We start from the raw sequence: 21,213 nt of genomic DNA, 5'->3' as shown, positions 1-21,213 counted from the left end.
CGGTGTATCCGTGCTGCGGTGGGCGGTGTATCCGTGCTGCGGTGGGCAGTGTGTCCGTGCTGCGGTGGGCGGTGTATCCGTGCTGCGGGGGGCAGTGTGTCCGTGCTGTGGTGGGCGGTGTATCCGTGCTGCGGTGGGCGGTGTATCCGTGCTCTCGTGCGGAGTGTCGAGCTCGCTGTAATGTTCATGTTGATTCTCCGTTATCTTCCCCAGGCCCTCCCATACGTCTGCCTGCTGATCGCCATGTTGTTCTTCATCTATGCCATCATTGGGATGCAGGTATGAGCCTTGAGTACAGTGAAAGGGTTAGCATGTGAATCAGACAGTGAGAGTTACACTTAGCCAGTGTTCTGCATGCTGCCTCAATCTCTTCCTGGACTTCCCACAGCTCTTCGGAAACATCGGCCTGGATGACAGCACCCCCATCAACCGACACAACAACTTCCACAATTTCTTCAATGCTTTGATGCTCCTGTTCAGGTGCGTTGCCCTTCAGTTGTCAGGGAAAGTTGTCTCGTGCGGTTGGATGCTTTGAAATCGGCGGCGACGTTTTTTCAACAAGTTCCGCTCATCATGTCATCTCTGCAATGGGTTGCCCCTAAACCAAGAGTCTGTCTCAAAGATTTATCCACGAAACCAAACAAACCATCCGTTACAGAATCATAGTCTTATTCTGCAAGCCCTTCAGCCCATCCTGCCAGCATTGCTGCTGTTACTTGCTGCCAATTTCCATGTCTCTCCCTGCCTTCCATTTTGTGCTAACTGAACAAAATTCATAACCTCTTAAAACATATCAATGAGATGTCCTCAACTCCAACTATTTTATTTCAAGGCAAGCTTAAGGCACTGTATTCCAGATGTGATTCAATTGGTCCACCACTGGGCTTTATTCTTACAACACTGTTAAAATGCAGACAAGAAAATGAGAATTGACACAACTTTAATTCTATTGATATAGAACATAGAACAATACAGCACAGTACAGGTCCTGCAACCCAGGATATTGTGCTGAGCAGTCTCTTAATCTAAAATCAACCAAACCTATACACCCCTCAATTTACTGCGACCCAAGTGCTTGTCCATCAATCGATTAAATTACTCTACCACCACCGTTGACAGTATATTCCACACACCCACCACTCTCTGCCTAAAGAACCTACCTCTGACATCACCCCTATACCTTCCTCCAATCACCTTAAACTTATGACCCCTCGTGACAGCCGTTTCTGCCCTGGGGGAAAATCTCTGGCTATCTACTCTGTCTATGCCTCTCAGTACCTTGTACATCTCTATCAAGTCCCCTCTCTTCCTTCTCCCCAGTGTGAAAAGCCCCAGCTCACTCAACCTCTCTTCATAAGACATGCCCTCTAGTCCAGGCAGCATCCTGGTAAATCTCCTCTGCCTCCCCTCTAAAACATCTACATCCTTCCTATAATGAGGCGACAAGAACTGAACATAGTATTCCAAGTGTGGTCTAACCAGGGCTCCATAGAGCTGCAGCATAACCTCACAACTCTTAAACTCAATTCCCCTGTTAATGAAAGCCAAAACACCATGCACCTTCTTACAAACCTCTCAACTTGGGTGGAAACTTTGAGGGTTCTATATATATGTGGACCCCAAGATCCCACTGATCCACCACACTGCCAAGAATCCTGTCTTTAGCCCTGTATTCAGCATTCACATTTGATCTTCCAAATTAGTCACTTCACATTTATCCAGGTCCATCTGCTACCTCTCAGCCCAGCTTTGCATCCAGTCAGTGTCTTGTTGTAGCCTACCAATAGCCCTTGACACTATCGTTGACACCACCGACCTTTGTGTCATCAGCAACCTTATTAACGCATGTTTCCACTTCATCTAAGTCACTTATAAAAACCACAAAGAGCAGAGGCTCAAGAACAGATCCCCGTGGGACACCACTGCTCACCAACCTCCAGGCGGAATATTTTCCTATCACTACCACTCGCTGTCTTCTTTCGGCCAGCCAATTCTGTATCCAGACAGCCAAGTTTCCCATGACCCCTAACTTTCTGAATGAGCCTCTCGTGGGGAACCTTATCGAGGGCTTTACGTTATGTAACTACTTATTTTCAACTATCCCAATATAATCGTATCCCGTTAACACACCCTTGGCAAAGGCAAATTCAGCAAAAAAAGAATTTTTTCCTTACGTGCTATCACCAGTCCAAGAGAAATAGATGCCAAATGAATCAATTTAGCAGCAAAGAGACAATGCCAGCTTTCTGCTGCAGCAGAGAGAGAGCCTTATCTGTCAGCTTCAAGTTCCAAACACTGAAAACAAAACTAAAACCTGGGTCTGTGTGGGCCTGACTCCACCCACTGATACTTCTTCTGTCGAATTTAAAGGAAAACTCAGGAAGCTCAAAGCTGTTTACCCACTGGTTTGCCAGCCGATGTACCAGCACCACTGTGACACTTCTCTCCAATAAAAACAGCAAAGAGCTAAAGGCACATTACTGTCACACCATTCAACCACCCTCTTGAATTCTGGGAAGATTTGTAGCTCAGGTTAAGGTTTTGGATGTAGATTTGCTCACTGAGCCAGAAAGTTGATTTCCTAGAATTCCCTGAATTCCTCGAAGCTTGGCATTCCAACCGGAACTCTAACAACAAACACATCGGGGTAGACCCCAGCTACCACCCCCTGAGAAAAGGAACCGGAAGTGACTTCACCACCGGAAATGACATCCCCACAGAAAATGACATCACCAACCCAAACATACAAATAGAAAGCTGGAATTTTCAGCATTGCTTCGCCTGAGGCCCACTGAAGACGTTACCCAGTAGGGTAACGAAGCGTCTGGAAATGAACCTTCCAGCTCAGTGAGCAAACCTATATCCACCATCTTGAATGCCTCAATTGAAGCTGCCTCCTTCCAGGCAGTGCATTCCATGCTGACCTCGGACATGTCACACACTTATCGTTAAAAAAATGAGTCGCGTTCGAAGAAAACCAAATCTTTCTGTTAGCTGTGTCAGTCATGGTTCAGTGGTGTGTTTCAAACAAGTTGGGGAGTGCGTCAGTAATGGAGCCACACTGTTCCCAAGCTGTCCCGTTAATCCTTCAGAATCGCCGTTTTCCTGACTGTTTGACGATCAGGCCAAAACCAATTCACACCAGGTTTCACCTGGATCAGAAAATAACTCCAGTTACGGAAACACACTTAACTTTAACAAGAGCAGAGAGAAAATAAAAACAGTATCTTAACTACCAATACATGACTTGAGCTACACACCCTTCAGAACTCCAAATATTTACTTACACACACACACACACACACACACACACACACACACACACAACAACACACACACACACACGCACACACACACACAACACACACACACACACACATATACACACACACACACACACATTATTTCTTTCTCTCTTTCTCTCTCTCTCTCTCTCTCTCTTTCTCTCTAGGTAAAAACAAGGACTGCAGATGCTAGAAACCAGAGTCTAGATTAGAGTAGTGCTGGAAAAGCACAGCAGGTCAGGCAGCATCCGAGGAGCAGGAAAATCCATGTTTTGGGCAAAAGCCCTTCATCAGGAATAGAGGCAGGGTGCCTGCAGAGTGGAGATATAAATGAGATGAGGGTCTCTCCCTTGAGGGTATCCCTGAACCACTTCCTCTGTCCACCTGGGGCTTGCCTGCCATATTGAAGCTGGGAGTAGAGCACCTGCTTGGGGAGGCTTGTGTCAGTCATGCAGACGACGTGTTCAGCCCATCGTAGTCAATCAGGAATGGTCATTGCCTCAATGCTGGGGATGTTGACCTGGGCAAGGATGTTAGTGGTGGTACATAGCTTTTCCCAGCAGATTGTCAGGATCTTGTACAGGTAGCCTTGGCGGTACTGCTCCAGCCCTTTGAGGATCCTGTTGTGGATAGCTTTTATGAACGGCGGGCTGTCATAAGGCAGGATTTCTTTCCACAAAAGCCTCTCGACTTCCTTTACCCAGCCCCACCTCTTGCCTCTAACTCCCAAGGTCTCTGGGTTCGCGTCCCACTCTTCAAAGTGAGCACCCGGCAAACATCCCGCCCTGGGCAATGCTGAGGGACTGCAGCAGGGTCAAAGACGCCAACGTGTGGGTGCGGCATCCGATGGAGCATCCACCTGCCCCCCCCCCTCCAGTGGCTGTAAGGGCAATCCCATGGTCAATGTCTGAAGAAGCGCAGGAGGGTTATCCCCAGGCTTCCTGACCAACTCTGTGCCTCATGGAGAAAGTGAGGTCTGCAGATGCTGGAGATCAGAGCTGAAAATGTGTTGCTGGAAAAGCGCAGCAAGTCCTTGGATGCTGCCTGACCTGCTGCGCTTTTCCAGCAACACATTTTCAACTCTGTGCCTCAGCCAACATCACAAATCTGATTATCAGCACCTATTGTTTGTGGCAGTTTGCTGTCAGAACGTGGCTGCGGCGTTTTAGAAGCATTCAAATACTTGAAAAGACTTATGTTTACATCCTTCTTTTTATCACCAGTGTTATTAGAATTTCTCACCGATTAGATATTAAACTATTTAATTGGCGAGAAAGTATAATGGCACTGGTGATAAAAAGCAGGACGTAAACACAAGTCTCTTTAATGCATTTATTTTAGAATTGAACGGGTCTGAACAGAAAGAGCTGCTTGTGTTGTCAGATTGTAGTGAAACAGTAGCTCATTAGGAAGGAAAGCTGCCCAGTCCACTCTCCTATGTGTCTCCTATGTGTATCAATGTGGTTGAACCTTAACTGCCCTCTGACCTGTACAGAAAACCGTTCTGCTGGGCTCAGTGAGCTTTCCAACACTAATGCCTTCCAGGAATGAATGGGAATGAATGAGACTGAACTGAAGCTAATGAGCAAAGGTATATCTATTCACACACTCCAAGGTCGGTGTTATTCCTTGTTCCTCATTTCCTGCAAAACCATTCTTCGTGATTGAAGCTAAAACGCGGAAAGAATGCGTCTGTGAAGAGAGTTCAGTTTGAGCTCAAAAACCTTGCTTTAGATTTCCATAATCTGTCCAGCCTTCTCCCTGGGCTGGGCATCACTGGCTGGTTCAGCATTTATTGCCTGTCCCTAGTTGCCCTGGTGCAGTAGGTGGTCATCTGCCTTCCTGAAATGCTGCGGTCCATGTGCTCTCGATAGGTCCATAAAGCCCTGAGGGAGGGGAATTCCAGGATTTTGAGCCACCAAAGATGAAGAAATGGTGGTTTATTTCCAAGTCAGGGCGGTGAGTGGCTTGGAGGGAATCTTGCAGAGGGTGGCATTCCCATGTGTTTGTCATTCTAAGTAGAAGTGGTTATGGGTTTGATTAGATTAGATTGCTTACAATGTGGAAACAGGCCCTTCAGCCCAACAAGTCCACACCGACCCGCCGAAAGCGCAACCCACCCAGACCCATTCCCCTACATTTACTCCTAACACTACGGGCAATTTAGCATGGCCAATTCACCTAACCTGCACATTTTTGGACTGTGGGAGGAAACCGGAGCACCCGGAGGAAACCCACGCAGACACTGGGAGAATGTGCAAACTCCACACAGACAGTTGCCTGAGGTGGGAGTTGAACCAAGATCTCTGGCGCTGTGAGGCAGCAGTGCTAACCACTGTGCCACCGTGGTTTGGAAGGAACCTTAGTGAATTGCTGCAGTGTATCCTGCAAATGGCATAAGTTACTGCCACTGAGATGATGTGAGTGAAGGTTGAATGTGGTGGCTGTGATGCCAATCAAACGGCTGCTTGTCGTAGATGGTGCCAAGGTTCTTGAGTGTTGTTGGAGCTACACCCATCCAGACAATTATAGAGTCAGAAAGATGTACAGCATGGAAACAGACCCTTCAGTCCAACCCGTCCATGCTGACCAGATATCCCAACCCAATCCAGTCCCACCTGCCAGCACTTGGCCCATATCCCTCCAAACCCTTCCTATTCATATACCCATCCAAATGCCTCTTCAATGTTGCAATTGTACCAGCCTCCACCACATCCTCTGGCTGCTCATTCTAAACACGTACCACCCTCTGGATGAAAAAGTTGCCCCTTAGGTCTCTTTTATACCTTTCCCCTCTCACCCTAAACCTATGCCCTCTAGTTCTGGACTCCCCGACCCCAGGAAAAAGACTTTGCCTATTTACCCTATCCATGCCCCTCATAATTTTGTAAACCTCTATAAGGTCACCCCTCAGCCTCTGACGCTCCAGGGAAAACAGCCCCAGCCTGTTCAGCTTCTCCCTATAGCTCAGATCCTCCAATCTGGCAACATCCTCATAAATCTTTTCTGAACCCTTTCAAATTTTACAACATCTTTCTGATAGGAAGGAGACCAGAATTGCAAGCGATATTCCAACAGTGGCCTAACCAATGTCCTGTACAGCTGCAACATTACCTCCCAACTCCTGTACTCAATACTCTGACCAATGAAGGAAACCATACCAAACGGGCCTTCTTCACTATCCTATCTTCCTGCAACTCCACTTTCAAGGAGCTATGAACCTGCATTCCAAGGTCTCTTTGTTCAGCAACACTTCCTAGGACCTTACCATTAGGTGTATAAGTGCTGCTAAGATTTGCTTTCCCAAAGTGCAGCGCCCCTCATTTATCTGAATTAAACTCCATCTACCACTTCTCAGCCCACTGGCGTATTCCTACGTACTCCTAACTTGTGCCTTGTGGACAGGCTTTGGGGAGTCAGGAACTGAGTTACTCACTAGACTTTCTAGCTTCTGGCCTGCTTTTTAAATTTATATGGAGAGTCCATTTTTGTTTCTGGTCAGTCTAAAGCCCACCAGCATCAAGAGGCGGTTCGATTGTCTCTCATTGGAAATTATAATTGTCTGCTATTTGTACAGTGCAAGTGTTGTTTGTCAGTTATCAGCCCAAACCTAGATATTGTCCAGATCTTGTTGCATTCGAACATGGACTACGTCAGTATCTGAATTGTGAATGGTGCCGAACATAGTGCAATCTTCGGCAAACCACCCCATTTCTGACCTTACGACGGAGGGAAGATGGCTGGGTCTAAGATACTATTCCTGAGGAACTCCCACAGTGATGTGGGGAGCTGAAATGACTGACCTACAACAACCACTACCATCTTCCTATATACCTATATATAACTCCAACCAGCAAGAGTTTGCTCCTGATACCCATCGATTCCAGTCTCTCCTCACATCTGGTCGCTTGTCCATATTTAGAACTATGCTCAGGAACTGAGTGGAACCTGAACTGAGCATCAGTGAAAACGTACTCAGATGCAGCTTCGGAGCACTGTTGATGACACCTTCCATCGCTTTACTGATGATTAAGTGGAGACATATGGGGCGGTAATTGGCTGGGTTGGATTGATCCTGCGTTTGTGTACAGGACTGGGCAATTTTCCACATTGTTGGCGAGACGCCAATGTTGAGCCGTGCTGGAAGAGCTTGGTTGGAGGAGCAGCAGATTCTGAAGCACCTCAAGTTCTGAAGTCTTCAGTACTATTACCAGCATTGCCCAAAGCCTTTGCAGTATACAATGCCTACAGCCATTTTGTTTTTGATATCACGTGGAGTGAATCACATTGGCTGAAGACTAGTGTCTGTCATGCTGGGCTCTTCTATCATTGAGGATGGGGATATTTGTGGAGTCTCCTCATCTAGTGAGTTATTTAATTGTCCACTACCATTCATAACTGGACGTGGCAGGACTGCAGAGCTTAGATCTGATCTGTTGGTTGTGAGATTGTATAGCTGTGTCTATCACTTGCTGCTTCTGCTGTTTGGTAGCTTCACCAGGTTCATGGCTCATTTTCAGGTATACCTAATGCTGCTCCTGGTGCGCCCTTCTGCCCTCTCCATTGGACCAGGGTTTCACCTCTGTCTTGATGATCATGGTTGAGAGGGGGGATTTACCTGAGATTGCAGGTTGTGCTGGGGTACAGGTCTGCCGCTGTTGATAATCCACGGCACCTCATTAATGCCCAGTCTTGAGCTGCTAGATCTGCCTGAAGTCTGTCCCGGTTAGCCCAGTGATAGTGCCACACAGCACAATGGATAATCTCCTCTGTGATGGCACTCTCGATGAAGAAGCAGTGTCACGGACAGATGGGTCTGCAGCTGGCCGATTTGGTAAGGATGGGGTCGGGTATGGTTCCCTCACCACCTGTCGCAGATCCAGTCGAGCAGCTACGTCCATTAGGACCCGACTGGCTCGATCAGTAATGCTGCTGCCGAGCCACTCTTGGTGGTGAACACTGAAACACCCCACCCAGAGCCCTCACCACTCTCAGAGCTTCCTCCCAGTGCTGTTCAACGCGGAGGAGAGACTGATTCATCAGCCAAGTGAGGATGGTATGTGGTGACCAGCAGGAGGTTTCCCAGCCCACGTTTAACCTGAAACCATGAGACTTCATGGTGTCCTGAGTCAATGTTGAGTAGACCCAGGGCAACTCCCTCCTGCCTGTACACCATTCAGCCATCACCGCTGGTGGGACAGGACATATCCGGGCATGATGATGGTGGTGTCTGGGACATTGTGTGTAAGGTATGATTCTGTGAGTATGACTTTGTCAGGCTGTTGCTTGAGTAGTCTGTGAGACAACTCTCCCAATTTCGGCACTAGTCCCCAGATGATAGTAAGGAGGGTGTAACAGGGTGATTTCCAATGTTTGGGTGATCCTTTTGGTTTCTTATATGACTCAGTCATAGCTTGATACAACTTGACTTGCAAGGCCATCTCAGAGTAAACTATATTACTGTGGGACTGGACTCTTATATCAGCATCTGAAGGACATTCACAAACTGGTACTTTTTTACAGCAATGCCTTCAGCCTTGCTCTGAAACCCATTGAATTTATTCCTTGAAATTTTGATTTCACTCACTACAGTGGTGGGATTTGAACCAACATTCCAAGGGGTCTGGATTCTCATCGATGGGCATTACCATTCCACCACTGCCGCTGTCAACCTGCTAAGTACAAGTCAGATTTTAGCTCTGCCTTTTCTGAGTGTGTTTTGCACACTTCCTTTTACGATTAGATTCCCTACAGCATGGAAAGAAGCACTTCGGGCTACACTGACCCTCCACAGAGTAACCCACCCAGACTCGTGAACAGCATTTACTCCTTGACAAACCCACCTAACACTATGGACAATTTAGCATGGCTAATTCACCTAACCTGCACATCTTTGGAATATGGGAGGAAACCCAAGCAGACACGCGGAGAATATACAAACTCCACACAGACAGTTACCCAAGGCTGGAATCGAACCCGGGTCCCTGGTGCGGTAAGGCAGCAGTGCTAACCATTGAGCCACCACGCCACATCTTAGTTTCATTACATTTGAGTGAGTTATTGTGAGCTTCTTACCTAGCAAGAGGGTGCACCTTACGGTTGGTGATTTGCCGACTCGCTACAGTGACTTGTTAAAACTCTCAATGCTCTAAAGTTGGTTTTGAAGTTAAAGAATCAATAACTTTCCTGATGATTCCAACTCTGACTGATATTAACACAGCTTGGTACAAGAACCAGACTCGCTCATTGTTTTTATTCATTGTGCAATGGTCGACAAACATCCCTATTTCTGACCTTATGATGGAGGGAAGAAGGCTGGGCCTAGGATCCTATTGCTGAGGAACTCCGCGATAGATGTCAAGAACTGAAATGACTGACCTCCAACAACCACTACCATCTTCCTATGTACCTGTTAGGACTCAAACCAGCACAAAGTTTGCTTCTGATACCCATTGATTCCAGTCTCTCCTCGCATCTGGTCTTTTCTGCAAATGTGGAACTGTGCTCAGAAACTGAGTGGCCCTGGTGGAACCTGAACTGAGCATCAGTGAAAACTGACTCATGACTAATGACCATTGCTGATTGTCAAAAAAAATCCACATGGCTCCCTCAAAAGAAGCCGACATTGCCCGGTCCTGTACGCAAAAGCAAGATAACCCAGCTAATTACCGCCCCATACATCTACTCTTGGTCATCAGTAAAGCAATGGAAGGTGCCATCAACCGTGCTATGAAGCTGCATCTCAGTGAACACGTACATAATTCTTTGAAATCTGCATGACACGTAGACAGGGTGCTTAAAAACACTGACCTTCATTGCTCAGACTTTTGAGTACAGAAATTTGGAAGTCATGTTGAGGATATACAGAATATTGATGAGGCATCTTCTGGAGTACTGTATGCAGTTCTGATCACCCTGCTACAGGAAGGATATTATTACATTGGAAAGGATCTCGAGAAGATTTACCAGGTTGTTGCTGGGAATGGAGGATGTGATTCATAAAAATAGGTTGGGACATTTTAGAGGTTTATAAAATCATGAGGGACAGATAGGGACAGAGGGACTCCCTAGGGTTGGGGAGTTCAAACTTAGGGGGTAATATTTTTCTAGTGAGTGGAGAAGGTTATAAAAAGGACATGAGACACAACTTTATTGCACACAGAGTAGTTTGTGTGTGGAATGAATTCTCAGATGAAGTGGTGGATGCAGGTACAGTTACAACATTTAAAAAAATGTTTGGATAAGTACATGAATAGGAAAAGTTTGGAGGGAGATGGGCTAAATGCAAGCAGGCAGGACGAGTTTAGTTAGGGAACATGGTTGGCATGGACTAGTTGGGCAAAACAGTCTGTTTCCATGACGTGTGACTCTATAACTCTGTAAATTCGGGGCGGCACACTGGCTCAGTAGTTAGCACTGTTGTCTCACTGCACCAGGGACCCGGGTTCGATCCCAGCGTTGAGCGACTGAGAGTGCAGAGTTTGCACATTCTCCCCGTGTCTGCGTGGGTTTTCTCTGGGTGCTCCGGTTTCCTCCCACAGTCCAAAGATGTGCAGGTCCGGTGAATTGGCCATGCTAAATTACCCGTAGTGTTGGGTGCCTTAGACAGGGGTAAACATAGGTCTGGTCTGGGTGGGTTACTCTTCGGAGGGTCGGTGTGGACTTGTTGGGCCAAAGGGCCTGTTTCCACACTGTAGGGAATCGAATCTAAATCAAGATAGTGAAAAGTGTAAAATGTTGCCTTTCCTGACAAAAGGAAAAAGTGAGGGCTGCAGATGCTGGAGATCAGGGCTGAAAATGTGTTGCTGGAAAAGCGCAGCAGGTCAGGCAGCATCCAAGGAGCAGGAGAATCGACATTTCGGGCATGAGCCTTTCTGAAGATTCTCCTGCTCCTTGGATGCTGCCTTTCCTGACAATAGTCCGGTAAACCTTCTCTTAACTGCTTCCAATGCATTGATATTATTCTTGAAATAAGGAGACCAGTACTGTACAGAGTTCTCCCTGTGGCTATATAACTGAGGTATAATCTCCCAAATTTTGTATTACATTCTTCTCACAATAAATGATAACTTTCTATGAGATTTCCTAATTACTTGCTGTACCTGCAAACTAACATTTTCAATTCATACCACCAAGATGAGCAGCTCCCCTTGCATCACAGAGCTCTTAAATCTCTTTCCTTTGAGATTAGATTAGATTACTTACAGTATGGAAACAGGCCCTTTGGCCCAACAAGTCCACACCGACCTGCCGAAGCGCAACCCACCCATACCCCTACATTTACCCCTTACCTAGCATTACGGGCAATTTAACTTGGCCAATTCACCTGACCTGCACATCTTTGGACTGTGGGAGGAAACCGGAGCACCCGGAGGAAACCCACGCAGACACGGGGAGAACATGCAAACTCCACACAGTCAGTCGCCTGAGTCGGAAATTGAACCCAGGTCGCTGGTGCTGTGAGGCAGCAGTGCTAACCACTGTGCCACCGTGCCGCCCCAAGTGCCACCATGCCGCTCCAAATAATGCTTTCTTTGTTCTTACTAATTTCCCATTTTCCCACCTTACGTTCCATTTGGCACATCTTTGACAGTTCAGTGACCTATATCGTTTTGTAACCTCCATTTGTCCTTTTCACAACGCAAATTTGGCAAGTTATATTCATCCAAGATAATATATTGGCAAGATAAATTCATCCAAGTTATTTGCATTAATTGTAAAATCAAATTGATGCTCCAGCACTACAGCACTCATAATGTCTTCCTAAACTGAAAAATGTCATTTACATCTACCCTCTGCTTTCTGTTAGCGAGCCAGTCTTCTATCCATGCCAATATGACATCACTGCAGGAAATGGTGTCCCCACAGGAAATGACATCACCAACCCAAAGCAATCCAAACATATAAATAGAAAGCAGGAATCATCAACAGTGCTTCACCTGGAGGCCCACTGAAGATGTCACCCAGCAGGGTGACAAAACATCTGGAAATGAACCTTCCCAGTCAGAACCTCAACCTGAGCTACAAATCTTCTCAAAGCTCGCTAATATGTAACCCTCTATACCAGGAGCTTTTGCACCATAACCTTTGCTACGGCACCTTATCAAATGCCTTCTGAAAATCCATTGGTTCCCCTTTGCAACTGATATATTCAATTCAACTGTCTTGTTCTTACTTACCATTATTCATTCCCAGACCAATTTCTGTATAGGTCCATTGATCACTTTGTTGGCCTTTTTTGTTTTTAAATAACTACAGAAATGTTTGCTATTTGTTTTTATTCATCTATCTAGCTTTGTCCCCCCAGTGCTCCATCGTCTTCATTGTCCAGTGTTTGTCCCTATTGCTCGATGTGTCCCCATTTCCCATTGTGTCCCCATTATCCAGCACATGTTCCCGTTGCCCAGTGCACATTCCCATTGCCCGGTGCGTGTTCCTGTTGCCCCGTGTGTGCCCCAGACCGATGGAGTCTGTGTTCTTATTGCAGGAGTGCAACGGGGGAGTCATGGCAGGATATCATGCTGGCTTGCCTGAGTGAGAAGAGATGTGAGGAGTCCTCGGATCACCACTGTGGCACCGACTTTGCTTATTTCTACTTCGTCTCCTTCATTTTCCTGTGCTCGTTCCTCGTAAGTGGAGCATCAGGTTGAATTTTTGACACCCTGCTGAAGGGAGATGCGGTTAGAATCATTCTGTAACCAGGCAACACGCCCCCCCCCAACCCCCCTTCCAGGACAGTCCTGGTGGGTAACAGTGCTGTCCCGGACCATGTAGCTGCAGATTCGAGGCCACTCAGAAGCCGATACTCCTGAATGTGTAATGCTGTCTTTTTAACTCGACTGACACCAGTTGGCTTATCCCGGAGAAAAGCAAAATATCCCGAGGCACGAGAACTGGCAGGACTTCCTGAAGCCTTGCCCCGCCTTTACCACTCAACAAACGTTGTGAAAAATGACTGACCCCTGATGACGCCAAGTTGCCTTTTCTGGGATCTTGCTGTGTACAAATGGGCTCCCGCAAGCCATGCTGGGGCTGGCTGAGGGAGATTGAAAGCTGACGGAAAAATCACAGACTTCCCGTCGTTTGGATTTTCCCAGACATCCAGCCCTCAGTTCCCCCACAAGACCTGATGTTGGCTTTCTGACCCCCACTCTTCCCCACCCCCACTACCCTCCCCGAGAGCTCAAAGCTCTGGTTCCAGTGCAGCACAGTGATCAGGGATGTCAACCATCTCCAATCTTGGACCCAAAGGTGTCCCCAAAGCCTCCCTGCCCCTGAGCTCGGGTCAGCACTTAGGGGAGTCTCTGTGGGGGCCTTTCGCCAAGAAAATCAAGGCCTGGACACCTCACTGTCCTGCTGCACTTTGACCCCACTTCTGGGCATCTCGATTAAAAAGTGGGTTTGCCTTTGCTTTCCAGATGCTGAACCTGTTTGTGGCCGTCATCATGGATAACTTTGAGTACCTGACCAGAGATTCGTCAATCCTGGGCCCACACCATCTGGATGAGTTTGTGCGAGTCTGGGCTGAGTATGATCGCGCTGCCTGGTATGTGTCTCATTCCCAATCTGCTCCCTGCTTCTTCTTTCACCAACACTGAGCAATGCAACAGTCCAGGGAACCAATTCAACGTCAGATACTAGTCAGCAGCTAGGAGAAAGGGCTGTCTCAGCGAGGGATGCAAGAAACACAATCTGTATTCACTGACGAGAGATCCCTAAAACAGACCAGAGGGAGAGTGACTTACACCACAAATAATTTACAATGTACATAAAAAGGCAAGTGACTCTCATAATTGATGATGAGAGATATTTGTATGTTACTTAGGATTGCTCAGTACCATGCACTCAGGGACATATCTGTATTCAGACTGGTGTCTCTCAGCCCCCTCTCCCTATATCAGGGAGATATCTATACTCTGACTGGTATCTCTGAGCCCCCTTCATCTCTCAGGGAGATACCTGTGCACTGATTGGTGTGTCAGTCTCCTGTCTCTCTCAGGGAGATTTCTGTACACCAACTGATGTCTCTCAGTTCCCCCTCTCTCTGTCTCTCACACACACTTGCCCTCTTGTGCTCTATCTCTGTCATTCTCTCAAACATGCTGTCTCTCTCTCTCTCTCTCTCTCTCTCTCTCCCTCTCCCACTTCTCCTCACTTCCTGACTGGCATCTCTCAATCCCCTCTCTCTCAGGGAGATATCTGTACACTTAACAGTATCTCTCAGTCCTCTTTGCATTGACTGGTGTCTCTATCCCTTTTCTTTCTGAGGGTTATCTTAACAGTGTCTGGTGTGTCTCTTGCATGTGATATGAAGTTATTAGATATTTTATTGAATCAATGTGGGGAATAAACCTTTCGAGATCTATCTTCGAGTTTCGAAACATCAGTGATCTACCAGAGGTCCTGACCTGTTTGTATCAGTTTTGTAGCTGAAGTGAAGACACTTATTTGTAATGAAGCTGGTTACACAGTGTGTAAGGAGTGAGACAGAGTCAGACACACAGCCCTGGTGGCCAGTCACCTCCACCTTTTCAGACAGTACATAATCAACCTTGAATTCAGGTTCCAGATAACTCCTGTTTCAGCATGACAATTAGATTAGATTACTCACAGTGTGGAAACAGGCCCTTCGGCCCAACAAGTCCACACTGACCCGCCGAAGTACAACCAACCCATTCCCCTACATTTACCCCTTACCTAACACTACGGGCAATTTAGCATGGCCAATTCACCTGACCTGTACATCTTTTTGGACTGTGGGAGGAAACCGGAGCACCCGGAGGAAACCCACGCAGACACGTGGAGAATATGCAAACTCCACACAGTCAGTCGCCTGAGGCGGGAATTGAACCCGGGCTTGTGGCGCTGTGAGGCAGCAGTGCTAACCACTGTGCCACCGTGCCTACGATCTCTCATTGTTGTCCTCTGCCGTCCTCGAGAGAGCGAGAGCAGATTTCTAAGTGTGGGACATGGTAAATCCAAATGTACTTTCTGGAGAATTGGAGAAATGAGACAATTCAGAGTACCTCAGTCAGAATGTGAATGTTTGTGGATCTCGGGAAAGCAATGTGAAACAGCATGCAAGAACTTCCCAGAGATTTTAATCTTTTGGTGTCCCCGAAGACACACACTGCCTCTTGATTAATTCACATTTGACGGGAGGGGCCTGATGCCAGTCAATGGGCCAGTTGGCGCCCAGAGCTGAAGAGGAACACAAAGCCACCACCCACAGAACTGGCAATGAGCTCTCCTCACTCAGCAATAGAAACTTGTCTGTTCTGTGTTGTTGTTGTTGTCTAATCAAATCTGCTTTCTTTGTAGTGGAAGGATTCATTATAAGGACATGTACACAATAGTGTGTATGATCGCGCCTCCCCTGGGACTGGGGAGGAAGTGCCCTTGTAGGGTGGCCTGCAAGGTTTGCTTTATATTGACTTAGCCGCACCCAGTGGTTGCCCCTCTCTGACTGAGGAATGACAGGCTTCCTTTAAAGAGACAGTATCTCAGGTCTACAGCAACCAACTTTCTCTTTACAATGCACTGCTTTCTGCACAGAACCAAGCCACAGGCAGAAGCCACCTGAAACCTCCTGGGGGTCGCCCAGCTCCTGACTTGGTTGAGTGGGTTTTCATCTTGGTACGGGTGCCCGGCTTTAATTGCCCAAGCAGCGTGCGCGCACACACACACACACACACACACACACTCTCACACACACACTCACACAGACACACATACAGCATACAGTTCATACACACACACAGAAAAACACACACAGACCCACAGTCCATACGCACACACACAGTCCATACACACACACGCACAGAATCCATACACACAGAGTCTATACACACACACGCAGTCTATACACATACATAGTCCATATACACACACACAATCCGGACACACAGTCCATACACATACACATGCACATATACACACACAATCCACAGACACACAGTCCATACACACACACACGCACACACATATACGCACAAATATACAGGCACACAGTCCATTCACACACATGCACAGAGAGTCCATACACAAACACAGTCCGCATACACACACACAAACACATAGTCCACACACACGCAGTCCATACACATGCACATTTACACACACATACACACAGTCCATACATACACACACATATATAGACACACAGTCCATACACACACACATGCACACAGAGTCTATACACATATACAGTCCATATACACACACACAAACATACAGTCCGTACACACGCACAGACACACAGTCCATACACGTACACTCGCACATGTACACACACAATCCACACACATACACGACACACAGTCCATACACACACACACACATATATACAGACACAGTCCATACTCTCACACACAATCACACGCACTCTCCCACATGCACACAGTCACACACTACTTCACACAGTCTCCCTTACATAGTCATACAGTCTCTTGCACGGTTACACATTGTCTCACATCCACACACGCAATCATACTCTGTCTCTCACACAGAGATCCACACATGTGCTCTCTCTCACTCATTCTCACTCTCACTCTCATGTGCACACACATTCTCTCACACACAGCCACTCTTTTGCTCACGCAGTCACACACACACACATACACAGTCTCACCATCAAACTCTCTCACACACGCACACTCACACTCACTTGTGTAAATCCAGGAGAAGCACACTGAGACTAAATACACACTCACGCATTCACATGTACCAATAACCTCACTAGATTATCCCTGGAATGAGCAGGTTGTCCAGTGACCAGAGACTAGGTCGATCCTCCCTGGAGTTTAGAAGAATGAGAGGCAATCTTACTGAAATATAGAGGGTTCTTAAGGAGATTGAGGGGATAGATCTGGTGGGGTGTTGCCCCCGCTCGAGTATCTGTGGGGCTGCACTTCCAGGAAAAGCAATCAAGCCATGTAGGACTGAGATGAGGGTACATTTATTCACTTGGAGAATTGTGTATCTTTGGAATTCTCTACTCCCAGAGGGGTAAAAAATGAGGTCTGCAGATGCTGGAGATCCAGCTGCAAATGTGTTGCTGGTCAAAGCCAGCAGGTTAGGCAGCATCTCACATCTACCTACCCCAGACTCAAATATCTTCAGATGTTTGATTTTTTTTGGGGGAGTCAAAGGACATGGGATGTTGAGGCAAAATCATATCAAAAGATAGGTCACACTCATTGGATTAGATTAGATTCCCCACAGTGTGGAAACAGGTCCTTCGGCCCAACAAGTCCACGCCAACCCTCCAAAGAGTAACCCACCCAGACCCATTCCCCTGCCCTATATTTACCCCTGACTCAGGCACCTAGCATTATGGGCAATTTAGCACGGCCAATTCACCAGACCTGCACCTGTGGGAGGAAACCAGAGCACTCGGGGGAGAATGTCATGTACATGGGTCCCTGGGAATGTGAGGCAGCAGTGCTAACCACTGAGCCACTGTCCCCCTCACCCACCCCGCCCATACCCATTGTTAAGTTTTGATCTTCACAGTAACACTCATGCATCCAAATATCACCCAAAGACACAAGCACTCTTACACAAAAACACACAACTCCTTTGAATTATATAGCACCTCTCATGAAACGTCCCATACATTGTGAAATTGAACACGTACTCAGTGTTATGAGGGCTGAAAGCTTTGTTAAAGAGGTAAGGTTTAAGGCAAAGGTAGAGAGAGATTCCTGAGGGAATACCAGAGATTAGGGCATAAGCAACTGCAGGCCACACAGCTTTCAGTGGTGGAGGTACAGTAGCGCCCCGACTTACGAACTTCATCCGTCCGGGACCCGGTTCCCGATCCAAAAAGTTCACGAACTGAATCAATTCTTCCCATTGTTCGGAAAGCGTAAGAATGCTTGGACGGAGCAACGAACGATGTTCACAGCGCACGCGCCAAAGACGAACTGAATGAGATCACGCCGGGCCCGAGAGCTTTTGCGCTTAGCAAAGCAGGACAATGAAATCACATGGTCGCACACGGGCTTTTGACGTTCGTACCTTGAATTTCATACATACGTTGAAGCCAAATTTTATGTGTAATCCTGTTCGCAAACCGATTTGTTCGTGAACGGGGTCATTTGTAAGTCGAGGTGCTACTGCATTTGGAATTGTGAGACTGGAGCAAGTTGCAGAACACAAGCCTCTGCAGGGATTAGTAAATGAGAATGTGATTTTTTTTCTTTAGAATTGAGGTCCTGCTTGACCATAGGCAGTTCAGGTCCTGGAGCACTGCTGGGTGAACAAGAAGCTGGAGTGAGTCAGAAGGCAGGCAGCAGAGTATGACCCAACCTCTGGGTCAGAGAGTGTGGAATGCAGGAGGACAGCCAGGCTGTGTTGGAAGAGTTCTAGTGTCTAAGTCGGGATAAAATGAATGAGCCACATACAGGCACACCCCTGCAGGGCCACGTTCTCACACACATTCTCTTTCATGTGCACATCCAAAGACCCACACAGATGCAGACATGTGTGCACACATGTACACTCTCACTTTCATGACATTTGGAGACACTCTCATGTGCACACTCACTCAGACTCTCATGTATCCAGGCACACACTCGTGTGCACATACACACAGCCAAACACACCCATCCTCACATGTACACATGCACAGATACACACACATTCTCACACACATGCATTAAACAGGCACACACACTGTTACATGCGCAGATGCACACAGACACACACACATTGTCACATGCATATACACTCTGTTGCATGCACACACATGCACACTCACAAGTGCATATACTGTCACCTGCAACACACACTCACATGTGCATAGATATATACGCATCACGTACACATGCACACAGACACACGTGCGCACAGATACACATGCACACAGATACACATGCACACAGATACATACGCAGAGGGACAGACACACTCACATAAACACTTGCATGTACAAACACACAGATTCACTCACACACACACTCACACACACGTACACTGATACACACTCAGTCACGTCCTACCCTGACAGCAGCACCCTTCTGAGCCTGGGCATCTGGCAGTGCAAAATGCCTGCCGCGGGGAATTCTGAATGAGCAGCCCATGACTGACCCATCCATGAGAAGTCTAGCAGGTCGGGAATTGATCCCGCACAGACTCTCGCACTCTGCAATGCTCTCAAATTCTTGAATAACGGATGGAGCTGATGGCAATTTGCCACTTGGTTAGGATTAAGATATTAAGTTGGCGGTACGGATCAGTGTGAAGGGAAAGGAAAGATGAGAAACTGTTTCTTTATGGAGGAGAAATGCATAATCCAGATGCATGGAGTGCATGTCTTCTTCTGCCTCCCTTTGTCCCTCCCCTGATTCACGCTTGCTGTGCTGGGCACTGCTGGTATGGTGGGATTTGAACCGGTAACCCATCATCCCACAGCAGTCACCAAATCCAACCGCATTATGCCACCGCATTTATGCAACAGCTGAACTTTGCAAAGAGAGGAAAAATGGTATGAAAACTTTGGATCATTGGCAAAATCTATCAAACGGCTAAGGGCAAGATCACGAGACATTACGATCTGCTGCCTGAAAAGGTGATGTAAGCAGACTCATAGTAACTCTGGGGAGAAAAAAAGGATATTCTTGAAAAATGAAAACAAAATGAAAATTCAGGGGCTAGGGGCAAGAGCAAGTTGGAAAGCTCTTTGGAAATGCTAGTAAAGACACAATGGCCTCCTCCTGTGTTGTATGACTCGCTGGTTTAATGACAAAGGATTGTTCTGCTGATTGAGATAGATGTGATTAACTCTTTCCTGTTCTGTTTCCTGTTCATGCTTATCACATCCTTCCCTCCATTCAAAGCGGCCGAATCCATTACACTGACATGTATCAAATGTTGACCCTCATGTCACCACCGCTGGGTCTGGGGAAGAAATGTCCTTCGAAAGTGGCTTACAAGGTAGAAAAACAAACCTCAAACTGTGTCTGCCTGAGACTGAAAGGATCTTTGTCAGCGTTTCTGTCTGGGGTTGAGTGGAGGTCTGAGTTAAACTTCGTTTTGAGTCTGTGTCTAACAGTTAAATGTCCTCAGTCGGATATTGAAATTCAGGAACTGTCACTCAGTCCTCCTTATTACTTTGTTTTTGCGACTTTTATGTTTCTCAGGGTGTGTCATGTTAGTGTTGGGGATAGAATACAATATAATTCCAGCACTCCGACAAGACAGTAACCTCATACCAGATTTTTAATGACGACAGTGTAGAGGAAACTTTACTCTGCATCCAATCTCGTACTGTCCTTGTCCTTGTCCTGGGAGTGTTTGTTGATGACAATATATAATCTAAACTATAGAGAAGGCTTTACTTTCAATTTACTTTCCGTTTAAAAGTGTAGCCCCCTTATTCTATATCTAATTCTGTGCTGTCCCTGTCCTGGAAGTGTTTAATGGGGACTGTGTAGAGAAAACTTTACTCTATAGCTAACCCATGCTTGTCCCTGTCCTGGGAGTATTTGATTGGAATAGTGTTAGAACATAGAAGGATACAGCGCAGTACAGGCCCTTCGGCCCTCGATGTTGCGCCGACCGAATCCTACCTAACCTATACTAGCCCAATAACTTCAAATGCCTATCCAATGCCCGCTTAAATGACCATAAAGAAGGAGAGTTCACCACTGATACGGGCAGGGCATTCCATGAACTCACAACCCGCTGTGTGAAGAATCTACCCCTAACCTCTGTCCTATACCTACCACCCTTAATTTAAAGCTATGTCCCCTAGTAACACCTGACTCCATTAGCGGTAAAAGGTTCTTAGTATCTACCCTATCTAAACCCCTAATCATCTTATACACTTCTATCAGATCTCCCCTAAACCTTCTCTCCAATGAGAACAGCCCCAAGTGCCTCAGCCTTTCCTCATAAGATTTTCCTACCATTCCAGGCAACATCC

General features: G+C 46.9%; 1 protein-coding gene across 1 annotated transcript; it reads left to right on the top strand.

The window, feature by feature from the left end:
• Positions 1–213: 213 nt before the first annotated feature.
• LOC132814807 (probable voltage-dependent R-type calcium channel subunit alpha-1E) lies at positions 214–18,215 on the top strand (the record flags this gene model as incomplete). Its single annotated transcript, XM_060823592.1, has 6 exons — positions 214–279; positions 389–480; positions 12,772–12,913; positions 13,703–13,830; positions 15,606–15,702; positions 18,153–18,215. Coding segments are annotated over 6 exons (588 nt in total), but the record flags the coding sequence as incomplete, so codon positions are not given.
• Between the last annotated feature and the right edge of the window lie 2,998 nt (positions 18,216–21,213).

Source organism: Hemiscyllium ocellatum, unplaced genomic scaffold, assembly GCF_020745735.1.
Source record: "Hemiscyllium ocellatum isolate sHemOce1 unplaced genomic scaffold, sHemOce1.pat.X.cur. scaffold_932_pat_ctg1, whole genome shotgun sequence".
NCBI lineage: Eukaryota > Metazoa > Chordata > Chondrichthyes > Orectolobiformes > Hemiscylliidae > Hemiscyllium > Hemiscyllium ocellatum.
Note: the sequence above shows the minus strand (reverse complement) of the source record. Positions and strands in the feature narration are given on the sequence as shown.